The 13,381-nt window shown below is 45.1% G+C and overlaps 1 protein-coding gene across 1 annotated transcript in view; it reads right to left on the reverse strand.

Annotated features, from left to right (window-relative positions):
• The window catches only part of LOC106722154 (guanylate cyclase 2G-like), a 55,819-nt gene that overhangs the window by 33,132 nt on the left and 9,306 nt on the right, over positions 1-13,381 (reverse strand). The window contains exon 4 of the mRNA XM_025203200.1: positions 8,069-8,414. Coding sequence (XP_025058985.1) covers positions 8,069-8,414 — 346 coding nt within the window. The remainder of the gene's footprint in view (positions 1-8,068; positions 8,415-13,381) is intronic.

Consider the following 13,381-nt stretch of genomic DNA (forward strand, 5'->3'; position numbering starts at 1 on the left):
AGCCCCACTCCTTCCCTTACTGCTGCCTGCAGGCACCTCTCCCCACTCCTCCTGCAGCTGCAGGAAGGCCACGGCTGGGCTGCCTCCCTCCCCGCCCCACTGCTGCCCCGTTTTTGGGGGGGTCTAAGCCCTGTTAGTTCCCCGCCCACTGCCTATGCTGATGGATCTCAGCAAAGGAGCCAAGATCATAGGAAAGTAGGGCTGGAACTTTCTCATCTAGTCCAACTCCCTGCTCAAGGCAGGATCAACCCTGATTAAACTGTTCCATCCTTTTTCTGATCCTTTACTGATAAGTACATTTATTGTAATTTACAGTATAATTACATCTCCAATGCAGCTCCAAGTGGGCAGTAATTTCATATTCCAGCATGTGTTCTTACAGTCATATATTGGCCTGTGTCAGCAGGATTTATGTCAAAGTCTATTGTATTTCTAAACTCATGTATGGACACTTATCTCCTTGGTAAAAGCAAAGTCCTAATCTACAGTAAGCAGATAAAAGCAAAGTCCTTACCCTACATCTTGTTGGTCTGTAGCACTCCGAAGGAGAAAAAAGAGCACATTTTTAGGACACTCTTGGGGCTAAGGGCAACGATAACAGAAAAGATAAGAAAGATCATCTTTGCACATTCAGAGAGGTGCATGGAAGTTATCCAGCTGAAATCTGTAGGTAGGCCAACAGTTGTGTACAGCAACTGAATTCAGTTTTCCATACTTTTCTAATGTGATTTGCCTACCTGAGTGTACTTCCTCATTGTTAATGATGTTATCTGGTAAAGGTTTGGAAGCTGAATGTCAGCCTTTGATAACCCTCGCTTTCCCCTTATGAGTGAAAAAGAAAATACTTGAACTGCAACACCCAAGCCCTGTAGCTTGTTCTAAAGATCCAGCACAGACTGCTATTAAATTATTTCAATCTACAGGCACATCCTGGGTGCAAAGGAGAAAAACGTTGTATGCACTTTGCTTCATAAATCCAATGCTTCTCTAGCCAGCAGGTTTTAAACTGGAGAAGGTCTCTGTAACCGTTCCCAAAATAAAAAAAAAAAACTTGCATCAGATGCGTTGATGTGATCAATAAAAAAAATGTGTTTAATTGGCTTAATGGATTTTTTAAACATTTAATTCTTCATAATTCACCCCCCAAAAGTTATTCAGTTTCTCAAACTCTAAACATAAAAATTTGGTCTTTCAAATTTTTCTAGGTAAAATTTTGTATGAACAGCAATAAGATACTATTTTTCAAAACCCAATAGTATTAATTAAAATTCCATTCCCTTCTATTTAACACATTTTTCCATTATTATTCTTGTAGGAAACCTAGAACATTTTGACTATTTTTTTTTCTGAAAAGCGTTTGTAAAAATTATTTCAATAAAAAAAATAAACCAGTCCTCAAATGCTTGTCATTTTTTAACGATGATTTCTCCTCTTCCCTGACCTGTGAAAATTATTGTTTATTAGCTAAGCTTTCATGAACCAATGAATATAGTGTACTTAATTGTACCTCAAGGAACTACTGAAACATACTGTCACCAGGATCTCAGATGCGGTTAAAGACAGAGGCTGTTTATTAACTGGCAGGGGAAGTCCTTAGGTAATTGTTGAGAACAAATTAAATTCACAGTATGACTCAAGTGCCTTGGTTACACATATAGGAAAAGCCGTTTGTCGGTGGACAGCTCAAGTAGCTAACCTGAGCACTGGATGACTTGGCTCTTAGACCATAGAGAGGAAGGACACTTTGTCCATAGACAACAGCATGCAAGTAAATGCTTCTGAGAGTCACAGTTAAGCATAGAAGAGGTTGCTCTCAAAAAGGGCAGATAACATGATGACCTAAAAAACTGGGCCATAAGGGAAGAATATAAGAAATATCAGAAATCAAGTAATCAGATATTCTAATATATATTGACATTTGCTTCCTTTCTGAACAACGACAGAAGTTTTATATATGAAAAAAAACCCTTTTTGTAAACAAAACACTCCAAAATTTTTGATTATTCAAAAGTGTCATTTCACTTGATGGCAGTGTTTCAATGCCCCCAATCCTGACATTTCACTGTCTGCTCAAATACTTCATTTCATCTGGGTCCCATATTAGTGTCTGCATACAGCTCAGTCCTTGCAGTTCCTCCTCAGGGACTCTAGTTCTAGGGGTCGCTTATGACACCACTGGCTCCTTTTCCAAGGCACATCATGGTGGCAAAGCAACTGCGTGTGAACATATTATGGGAAGCAGGTCAGCCAGACATTTAAGCTCAATGGGAAAAAGAAGAGCATGAAAAACTTGGACCTGTATCCCCCACAAGGCACTAGGGAATTTCAGGAGGAAACAAATGTTAACACTGACCCAAACTATTCCATTCATTCACTCCATTTTTTTTAACATGGATAAACTTCCATTTCTATTGGGAAAACATTTTATTTGAAATTTCCCAATCATCCCTATTAATTCCCTGTTCATTGCAACATTCAGATTTAACCTTTGTCTCTGGGAGAAATCTGTAGACAAGCCCTTACCCATAGAACCTGGTCTACATTAGAAATCTATTGTATATGGAAAAGTACTAGCTGCCAAAGAGCTACTTAAAAAGAACATCTCTGTATAAATTGCTTTTTCTTATGAACCAGTGAAGTAAACTAGACATATAAATTGTCACCAGTGTGTTGTCCACTGCTTTTAGATCATTTCCCCACAGTAGTTGATAGTTACTACAATGAATTTCATTTCAGGCTGGAAAAAAAAATCAATGTTGTATTCTAAGCTATCTTATTTGCTACTTGTCTGTAGACCTGTGACTGTATTTGGTTTCATAGTTTCATAGTTTCAGGGTCGGAAGGGACCTAATAGATCTTCTAGCCCGACCCCCACTTTTTTATTGTTGAATCAACAATAAAACATAAGAATAAAAAGAGTTCAGCCACATTAAATAGAAGTCAACATCCCATTTGTGGTCGTACGAATAACCCAAGATATCTGATGTCAACATTTGGCTGTGCCAGAAATACTGTGTCACTGGGCAAGTCACTTCACTTGTGTTACATAGTTTCCCACAATCAAAAACAGGTGTGTTGTTATTTCCTTTCTCTCATCTGTGTCTTGTCTGTTTAGTTCTTTGGGACAGGGATTATCTTTTCTTCGTACATTTTTATTGACCTTAGCCTGAGTGATCTATGTCAGAGTACCCATGTTACTATGATACAAACTGCATTGAATGTGATGATAATTTAAGTCACTGCCGTTGCTTTCCTGTATTACATAGACAGATGCAATATTGTTTATAAAGTTTTCTGTGCCCTTCCCAATAGATAGTGAGAGGTAAAGCCAGGGAACCATAACAGCCAATGTCCTGCTTCTATAAAATATTTTCAATGTATGCTCAAGAGGTCCCAGGTAGAGCGCCACAACCCCCACTACAGAGGAAGGCAAAACCCCCCACAGTCCATACCAATCTGACCATGGAGTAAAAATCTTTCCTGACCCCAAATATGGCAATGGGTCTGACCCCGAGTAGAAGGACAAGACCCTCTAGCCAGGAAGCTCTGGCTTTGCCCCAAGCAGGAGAATCGGCACACTGCAGTTGAAATCCCCAGCCTTAGCTGTAGCAAATACTCAATGCCTCTAGGGAGGCTTAAAAATACCTGGATACATATAGCAGAAAAAAGGAGAGGTGGAGGGGGAACAACCAGCAAAGCCTAGAAGCATGGGAAATACCCATGTTAGAAAATAGGCATAGCTACACCTAGATCATCCCTGAGCAGTGGCTGTCCAGCCTCTTCTTAAACACCTCCAGTGATGGAGAATCCACAACTTCCCTAGGCGTCTATTCCACTGCCTCACTATTCCCACAGTGAAGATTTTCCAGATAGCCAATCTAAACTTACTTTGCTGTAACTTTAAGCCATTGATTAGTGTCCTCCTCTCTGCAGCAGGAGAGAAAAAGTGCTTTTCCTCTTCTTTACTGCAGTATTTGAGCACTTTTCCCTCTTCTTTACAGCGGCTATAATGTCCCCTCTTAAACGCCTTTTCTGCAAGCTGAACATGCCTAGCTCCCTCAGCCTCTCCTCATGTGACTTGCCTTCCAAGCCCTTGATCATCTTTGCCTTACTGCTGAATAAATAAGAATAGTAATAATAATAAAGCAAAACACATTCCAGGAAGTAGCATATTGAGGCTTCTGGAGAGTTTCTTACTGTGATGGTAAAAATTAATATGCAGTAAGGACTAATTACCAGTTGTAGCCTGTGGCAGGGACAGGATCTCAGCCCCTGCCATACTCCTGCGGAAACAGCCCACCAGGGACCTCACCTTTCTGGGTCCGGGCATGCAGTACAGCTCAAGCAGCTGGGGAAGTACAGCTGCCAGCAATCCTGGGAGGATGGGAACCCATGCTCTGGGGAACCAGCCCCGAATGGCCCGCAGCAGGTGGTAGGCAGTTTTAAAGAGAGGACGCTGAGGGAAGTTTGGCATTCCTAGGAAGAAAACCTGACCAGAGGCATCAGGAAAGAGGAGGAACCTGGAGGAGCAGTCCAGCATGCCAGACCCTCAGGAGCTGTGCAGAGTGAGACAAGACATGAAGAGAGAGATCAAGCCTTTTGCCTGAGAAACATAAGTAACCAGGGAAAGGAGGAAGGACAGAGACCCAGTCCCCATCAAAGCTCAGGCTGGTCAACCAGGGGAAGAATCCCCATGGGAAGTGGTTGGGCCAACCCACCAAGGAAGGAGGAAAAGGGAGTGAATGAAAGTGGACTGGCTTCCGTGGCAAACCGGGACAGAGGCTACCCTGAGGCTGTTAGTGTAAAGAATAGAGCCTAGGTGTCTTGCCGGTAAGCGAAGAGCCAAGCAGGGACATGTTGCCAATGGCAGAATAGACACAGAAGGGAGGAGATGAGACCTGAGAGAGGTACTGGTTAATTTTGAGTTAGAAAACAATATAATGAGAAAGGACCCAGCTTGGTGCCCTACCTTTGATTTAAATCCCTCCACACTAAGGAGGAGTAATAGCAAGGAGAGGGGAGGGAAGGAACCCTTAGCCCATCAATTTGATTTAAGTTAAAGAAAAGGGGAAGGGAACCTACAAGCCCCAAAGAGGATAATTGAAGAGGACTGAGGAGCAGGCCTCAGGACTTACAAGGGAAGAACTCCAAGGGACCTCAGAGAGACAGTGCTTCTTTGATTTGAGGAGACTCTTCAGAGCAAAGGAGCTGAGGAGGAATCAAGAGAAGCTACCATGAGCTGAGGGTCAGAGAGAGAGAGAGAGAGAGAGGCCTGGACTGTCTCTGTTCACCACCCATGGAGAACAGTGAACATCCATCTGAGAGGAAAGGGGCAGAGTATAGGGGAGGTTGGAGCCCTGCAAAGGATCTGTGATAAGATCAGATGGACGTGCAAGCCAGGACATCCATCCTCCCAGACAAATTCCATCAAGACATGGCAAGCAAGCGTAGAGCAATACCTAGCAGTCTGAATAACTTGGCGCGGTTCCAAGATAAGAGAATATGACTTGCTCATATAGCCATACTGAGTTTCCTTGTGAGACAATGTATAGAGTGGAACCTGAGGGCAGTGGGTTCTCTGGGTAGAAACAGACTTAGCCAATGGAAGTGATGATAGACAAAATACACAGTCATTCAGCTTTGGGCAGGGAAGAACAACAGGCAACATGTTCCCCTTGCTCAGAGATTCCCTGACCCCTCACTGCCCCACAGAAGCATGGGTTAGTGTGGGTTCCAGCACAGGACCCAAGGAATCCCTGGCACCCCATGCCTTTACACTGGGACCTACATCAACCCATGCCTCCACAGGAAACATGAGTCTGTGCATGTCCTAGCAAGAACAGTGCAGGATTCAGGCAATTCCCAGTCTCCCATGCCTCCATGCTGGCATCCATGCCAACCCCAAACTGACCCACGATGCACGTAGAGGCAGCAGTCAGCACAGGGCCTGGCATGGAGATGTAGGGCTCTGGGAATTCCTCTGGTACTGTGCTGCTCCTCACCTCCTTGATGTGAGGCACATGTGCCTTCTCATGTGCAGGTACCAGTGTAGAGGCATGGGGCAATGTGAGTCTCAGTATACAGGCATGAGGTGCCAGGGGTTTCCCAGGTCCTGTGCCTCCATGCTGGGACCTGCGTAGACCTGGGGCAGGTTTCCATCAGCATGGAAACCCAACTTTCCCTGCTTACAGAGAGGCACCCTAAGATTTAAAAGGGCACATCTCTGTAAATGGGGAAAGGCAGGCAGGTGCTTCCAGCAGTTGAGGGGTCCAATTTTGCTTAGGAATTCCTGGGGTGCACAGGATTGGGCCCCTCAAGCCCCCAGAGCACCTGCCCAGGGTGGTTGGAGAGTGTGGGCAGCTCCAGGCTGCTCCCGCCAAAGAGCAAATAGAAGTCCACCTCAATAAAGCACAACTATTTTACACTGTCTTTTGTTGTGGCCATTGATGTGGTGTGACAGAGTAGGGACGTCTATTCATAGATTCTTAGATTCATAGATTGTAGAGTCAGAAGGAACCACAATGGATCATCGTGTCCGACCCCCTGCCCCTGGCAGGAAAGAGGACTGAGGTCAGATGACCCGAGCCAGCTGACTATCTAGCCTCCTCTTGAAGACCTTCAAGCTAGGTGATAGCACCAACTCTCTTGGAAGCCCATTCCAGATCCTGGCCACCCTTACCGTGAAAAATTTCTTCCTAATATCTAACGTAAATCCACTCTCAACTAGCTTACACCCGTTATTCCTAGTCACTCCCTGGAGCGCCTTAGTAAACAGCGCTTTCCCTATTCCCCGTTGATCTCCCCTAATAAATTTATAGGCAGCCACAAGATCTCGCCTCAGCCATCTCTTGTGAAGGCTGAAGAGATTCAGCTCTCTCAACCCCCCCCCATGGGGCTATCGTGAAGGTCACTAATCATGCAAGTGGCCCTCCTCTGGACCCTCTCCAGATTCTCCGCGTCCCTCTTGAAGTGTGGTGCCCAAAACTGGACACAGTACTCCAACTGCAACCTGACCGGTGCCGCATAGAGGGGGAGCATCACCTAGCGCCCAAAACTGGACGCAGTACTCCAACTGTGGCCTGACCAGTGCCTTTGTTCTATTAGTCATGCACCTGCTAATGCACGACAAGGTGCGATTGGCCTTGTTGACGGCCTCGTTACACTGCCAGCTCATGTTCATCTTGAAGTCAGTTATGACTCCAAGATCCCTCTCTGCCTCCGAGTTGCTGAGAAGGACACTCCCTAACCTATAGGTGTGCTGGGGATTCCTCCTTCCTAGGTGGAGTACCTTACATTTATCTTTATTAAATTGCATCCTATTTCCCTCTGCCCATTGATCCAACCTGTCCAGGTCAGCCTGAATCTGCTCCCTGCCCTCCGGTGTACTAACTTTGCCCCATAACTCGGTGTCATCAGCAAACTTGGAGAGGGTGCTCTCCACACCCTCATCCAAATCGCTGATGAAGATATTGAATAATATTGGTCCAAGGACCGAACCCTGTGGGACCCCACTGCCCACCTCCCTCCAGGCCGAGAAGGAACCATCCACCACCGCTCTCTGGGTGCGGTCCCTAAGCCAGTTGGCCACCCACCTGACCGTGTAGGCGTCCACTCCGCAGTCTGCTAGCTTCCCAATGAGGATAGGGTGTGAAACTGTGTCAAAGGCCTTCCTAAAGTCCAGGAAGATGACATCAGCCTCAGCTCCTGCATCCAGGCAGTGCGTGACCTGGTCACAGAAGGCTACAAGGTAGCCTTTGCTCACCATAAAAATGTTTGTGGCAGCACATCAAGTGACATCTGTTGCTACCCTCTCTCTACATGTGAAAGATAGGGTTAGGAGAATATTTAATCCTTCTAGGATTATTTAGGAATATTTAATCCTTCTAGGATTTAATCCTTCTAGGTTGACTCATCCTCATTCTGCTCCCCAAATTTTCTCTTGCTGACATGATTGTAGAAGAATAAGCCAAAACAGTGTGAGTGTATGTGATTTTGTATCTTCATATGGCAAAACTCTGCTAATTAAGACAGTTCCTTTCAACATAGAAACTTGAAGTAGAAAACTTACTTCTGGCAACAGATGATATGTACTTGAGGTGTTCCTGATGGAGGCTTGGCTCTTTTGTATTGTACCTAACCTTAGCAGTGATGGTGATATTGATTCGGAGTTCATTTTCTACAGACATCCACAGTTCATCCATTTTATCCCATGTAGAGGTATCCGATGAAGTTCCAAATAAACCAACATATTTCCATCCAAAATATTCCAGACTCTTATGGAGGACGTCCCCTATCCTTTGTAGAGGGGAAACCACTTTGACATAGGTGTCATACAAAAATGTATTATCCAGCCTTGCAGTCTGGCCAAATGCAAACATGGGAATGTTCCACTGAGAAGCCAATAAGCCAGTAACCTAGGGGATGACAAAGGGGACTTTTTAAAACATTGTGTTATTTTTAATGCTAGTCTTTAAAATATAACGGTTAAACTAATATACAGCACTACGTTGTTTTGATTAATAAAGATTGTGGAACATTCCCTAGGATCCACATTTTCTTTCACACACACCAGTTTTACCCAGATGTTACTCTACAGATTTTGATTGCGTTTTCCTAATTGACACCATTTTAAGAAAGACTCAATCAGGCAATGCCATGCTTTATAATATTTTCCATAAACAGATGAAGAGCCTTAATAGGGCTGTGCGAAGGTTTGGTCCCTGATTCAATTCAGCAGAGATTCAGCCTGATTCGGTGGCTGAATCTCCGAATCCAAATTGAATCGGAGGACCCTTTAATCTCTCCGAATCGAATCGGAACCCTCTGAATTGATTTGGAGAGATTTGGAAAGATTCAGAGATTTGGATATAGAGACAGCTTTAAATGTTTTTTCTACATACCTCTAGGTAGCAGGTGGCTCATGAATGCTGTGATGCTGGGGTGTATGGAGTGTCCCACAGGAGTGTGGGGGGCTCCCCACCAGACCCAGAAGTAGACCAGAAGCACTTCTGGTTCACTTCCGAGTCCGCTGGTGAGCATGCTGGCCCCCCCCGGCGGTCCCCAGGCTTGGTGACTAGTGCCTCCTGGGTATGGGGGAGCACCTGGGGTCCCCCTTTGGCCGATCACTGAGCCAGGGAGGCACGGGGGGGCCACCCAGCACGCTCCCAGGCAGACCCGAAAGTGAACCGGAAGTATTTCCGGTTCACCGCTGAGTACATGGAGGGCCCCCCGCATTCATGTGGGACGCTCCATGTGCCCCAGCAGTGCAATGATCACAAGCTACGCGGGTACCTCGAGGTAAGTAGAAAAAACTTTTAAAGCAGTGTCTATGTCCAAATAGCTGATTCTCCAAATCTGCATTGAATCTTCAGATTCGGATTTGGCCAAATCAAATCAGAGACAGTGGTCCGAATCAACGAATCGAATCATTGTCCCTGATTCAGGCTGAATCCAAACCCAAATCAAATAGGGCCCACTTTGCGCACCCCTACTTCTTAACTCCTGTTAATCCCCAAATTTGTGATTTAATATTTCACGGGCCTGATTTAATTTCTGGTATAATTTGGGGGTTTTAAACATTTAAAATTTTTCCTGCTGTTCAGTTCATGCCATGCAGTGAGGAGTCAAAACGGGAATTTTAACAAGGATTCTGAGCATGTGTGATTTTGATAACCTGATGTTTTCAGCTGTTAGAATCAGGAGGCTTGGCTTAGCCCACTATAAAGATAGGAAGAACTTTCTAAATTCAAATTTTGATCCTGGCTTGGATTTCAGACATCTCCAGGTTCAGAAGCTATTTGAATTAAATTCTAATCTCATTTCACAGTCAAACCAATAGGCTAAACCCAATTTAGCAACCAATACAAGAGCTGTACTAAGTCAATTCCATACACCCTGTGTTAGTTGCATAAATCATGTGCCGTGCTTGGATGGTTTATGTAGGAAACCAGTGCAGGATCAGTTCAGGACATTTACAAATGAGTGAAAAGTCAAAAATAAAATTCCCTTTTCTTGACAATATATAATAACTGCACATTGAAGATTCCCAATTCTCACAATCATCCCTATAGGATTTTCTATTGTTCACATCACCTCTGCCATTGGCAACTCCTTCTGTAATACTGGGGGACAACACCTTTTCTAGGGAACATTTTAGGTCGGGGTGCCAACATGTGGCCTACGGGTGAGATCCAGCCCGCAGACTCTGCTCTGACCCTGGCTGGGATGCGGGACCTTTCCACAGCAGCCTGGGTGAGAACTGCAGCAATGGAGCCGCAGCAGCATCTGAGAACAAGCCTGGACCCACAGCTTGTTCCCAAGGTGTCAATCAAACACTCACAATACCAGGCTTCTTCGCACAGCGTTGGCCCCATGCCATTCACCCAGCTCATGGACCAACTGCATACCGCTCAACCAGCCCGTGAGGCTGGAAGAGTTGGAAGCTTTTGTTTTAGGTGGCTCTAGCTGCCAGCACGAGTTGTCCTACAGGTTTTGCTGCTCTCATCTCTGCCTCTGGAAGTGTAACAGGGAGAACTATCCACGAGTGAAACCTCCTTGTAAACAGCAGGACTGACTCCTCAAGCAGCATTCCTTAGCTCCTCATTGTTGAGCAACTGGCATGGGCACATGCATCCAACGATTGGGCAAGTGAAATCCCTCACACCTCCACAACCCCTCTGGCCATGTAGAGATTCACTGCAGTTGCATCTGGATAAGAAGCCCAGAGTGAAATTCAGCTGTGCAGGAGTGGACCACAACTATGCCACCTAAGATCCAAGGTAGAAACCGAGAATTAATGCTCTGATAATGGGTCATTTTAACGGAGTGAATTAAAAAAAACAAACAAAAAAACTTCCTGTAACTCTACGCAGTCAGAGGCATAACAGGGCAGTAGGAGCTTAGCTGCAACCCACTTTATCCTCCCAGAGCTAAGGAAAATTAGGTTGCGAACTTAACGCCACGTGCACACTTTATTCAGGGCAGCGAGCGACCCACAGCAAAGAACGGGTTGGTGTCTTGTTAGGGCTGTGTTTTCTTGCTTTAAGCTTCGTGTGGGCAGGTAAAATAGCTGAGATGAACATGTAACTCGTTCTGATGAGAGGGTGTAGTTTTCAGCATATAAAGTGTGGGAGTAAGCAGACACGGAGTGGCAAAACTAACAGCAAAACTAACAGCAGGGTTGAGGGGGACTAGAGACGCTGCTCCAGAGTCTACTGAAAGTGGTGAGTGACTGCAGACAAGCAATGTGTGGGGCGCTGTGTCTTATGAGAGGTGTATTCTTGGTTGAAAAATCTGTGTTGGGGGCCGCAGAGGGAAAGGAATACCAGGTAATGTGAACATACAGAAACCAACCTGTTTGAATGAGTTGGTTTTCGAGGTGATAAAGGGACAGGAAATGCGTTTACACTGGCATTTCCTTCTGAAGAGCAGTGGAGACACCGTAAGGCTTGAGAAAAGCAACTCATGTCTCAGCCTTCGACAAAAGGAAGAAGGGAGGTCCTGGCAATGACACCACTACTAAGTTAAATGAATCAGCCTAGAGAACTAAAGAAACAAAAATGATGAGGAGAGGAGGAGGAAAATACCCAAACAAACCAGAATAGCTAGAGGCAAATAGAGCCATGAATTATACACGTTGGGAAAATTAATCTAGGCTGGCAGACTTCATTGTTTGCCTTTAAACAAACAATGCAAATCTAATAGATAAGGGAAACACGAGAGGTGAAATAAAGCTGGACGTTAGCAAGCAGTGATGAAGAGTATTGTGGGAACCGAATCAGAAAAATAAAAAAATAAAATAAATAAGGACAGATGAAGAATGACAAAAAGCACCATCTTATGGTTCAGGCACTGATGAGGATTTAGGAGACTTGGGTTTTATTCCCAGCTTTGTTGTGGGCTCTGAAAGAAAACTTTGCTGTGATTTTAGTTCCTCCGTCACCATTTTTATGTCTATTTAAACTTTAAACTCTTTGGAGACTGGCACTGACTCTCATGGCACTTAGTGCAGTAGGGTCCCTGATCTGAGTTAGGGCTCTACAGACGACTGTAGGCAGGAAGGAATGATGATCAGCTAAAAGTGACTGCAAGTAGCAGTGATTTGGTACCATAAGGAAGTCCCATCCCTATTTGCAGTCCATGCCTGGGATGAAAATGCCCATGAGCCTGTAATCATATTACCTAGGAAAGTAGCTGAAAAGATGCTGCCTTAGCCTGAATCCTCAGACCCGCCAGGAGCCTGTCCCTGAGGTATACACTGCCACAAAGGGGTGATGATGACAAGTACAGTGTGCAAAGTGAACGTGGTCAGGGTGCGTGGCGTCCAGCTGCATGGAATCGTGTACGAATCAGGTTTAGCCTGCTTTAGCCTACGCAAGCGATTCTCAACCAGGGTACCATGGCCGAGCGAGTCCAAACCCTGGGCTGCCCTCAGACGCTTCTGATGCCATGCAATATTAGCACGGTCAGGTGTGCCAACACCTCCACGATTCACAAGATAAAACCAACGGGAATCAACAATGTCAAAAACTTTCTGACCTGTTGTGGTCTTTCCAAGTTCTTTGCAACCGAAGAATTGCTCTATTATTCTTCTACAGTCAAAAACGGAGGAAAAGCTAAGAGCTGGCATTTTCTGAGGGCAGCCTTGAGTCTAACAAGGGGTGTCTTGAATCTAAAAAGGTTAAAAACCATTGGTCCTTGCAGACCAGCCATGAACAGATCACAAATCCATTGGATTTTTTTTTTGGTTACTAAAAAATGAACTGGTGGATGTTTTTCATCAATGTATTTCAGCCTATGGGCTGGCGGTATTTCTTGGACAGTCGGAACTGGAACCTCCAGCTCTTTGCATGGTCGTGCGGATCAGAGCACACTGATCAGGCCACCAGTACGAGGTTTCAAGCGTGGGCACTAGTGATAAACACAGATTTCATGTTCTAATAGTCTGTACTGTTTTCCAGGGGTTTGCTGCTTCCTTAAACATTCCCAAGCAAGCCATTTCCTAAACATGAGCATGCATGGCCAGCCAGTAGGACGGCTGCATATACGCAGACAGAAACAATCTATTTAAAAGTTCAGAGGAATTTGTATATTGTGTGCAGTGTACACTGCGCGCAGCATGCCTGAGAAATGTGGGGATAGGAAGATACAGGTGATAAGAGAGAGAGAGAAGCTTTTTTTCCCCTAATAGTGGATTCATTGGTAAGAAAATGTCTTTCCTGCCCAGACCAGGGGGGCTGGACCCGATGATCTTGCAAAGTCCCTTCCAGCCCGAAGCTTCCTTGAATCTGTGAATCTGTGTGAATGATGAAGCAGTGCCAAGCATCCTGTTCCTGCTAGGGAACTTGATTGTTCAGCCACTACTCCAAGCCCCGTACGCGCC

Source organism: Alligator sinensis, unplaced genomic scaffold, assembly GCF_000455745.1.
Source record: "Alligator sinensis unplaced genomic scaffold, ASM45574v1 scaffold559_2, whole genome shotgun sequence".
Taxonomy (NCBI): Eukaryota; Metazoa; Chordata; order Crocodylia; family Alligatoridae; genus Alligator; species Alligator sinensis.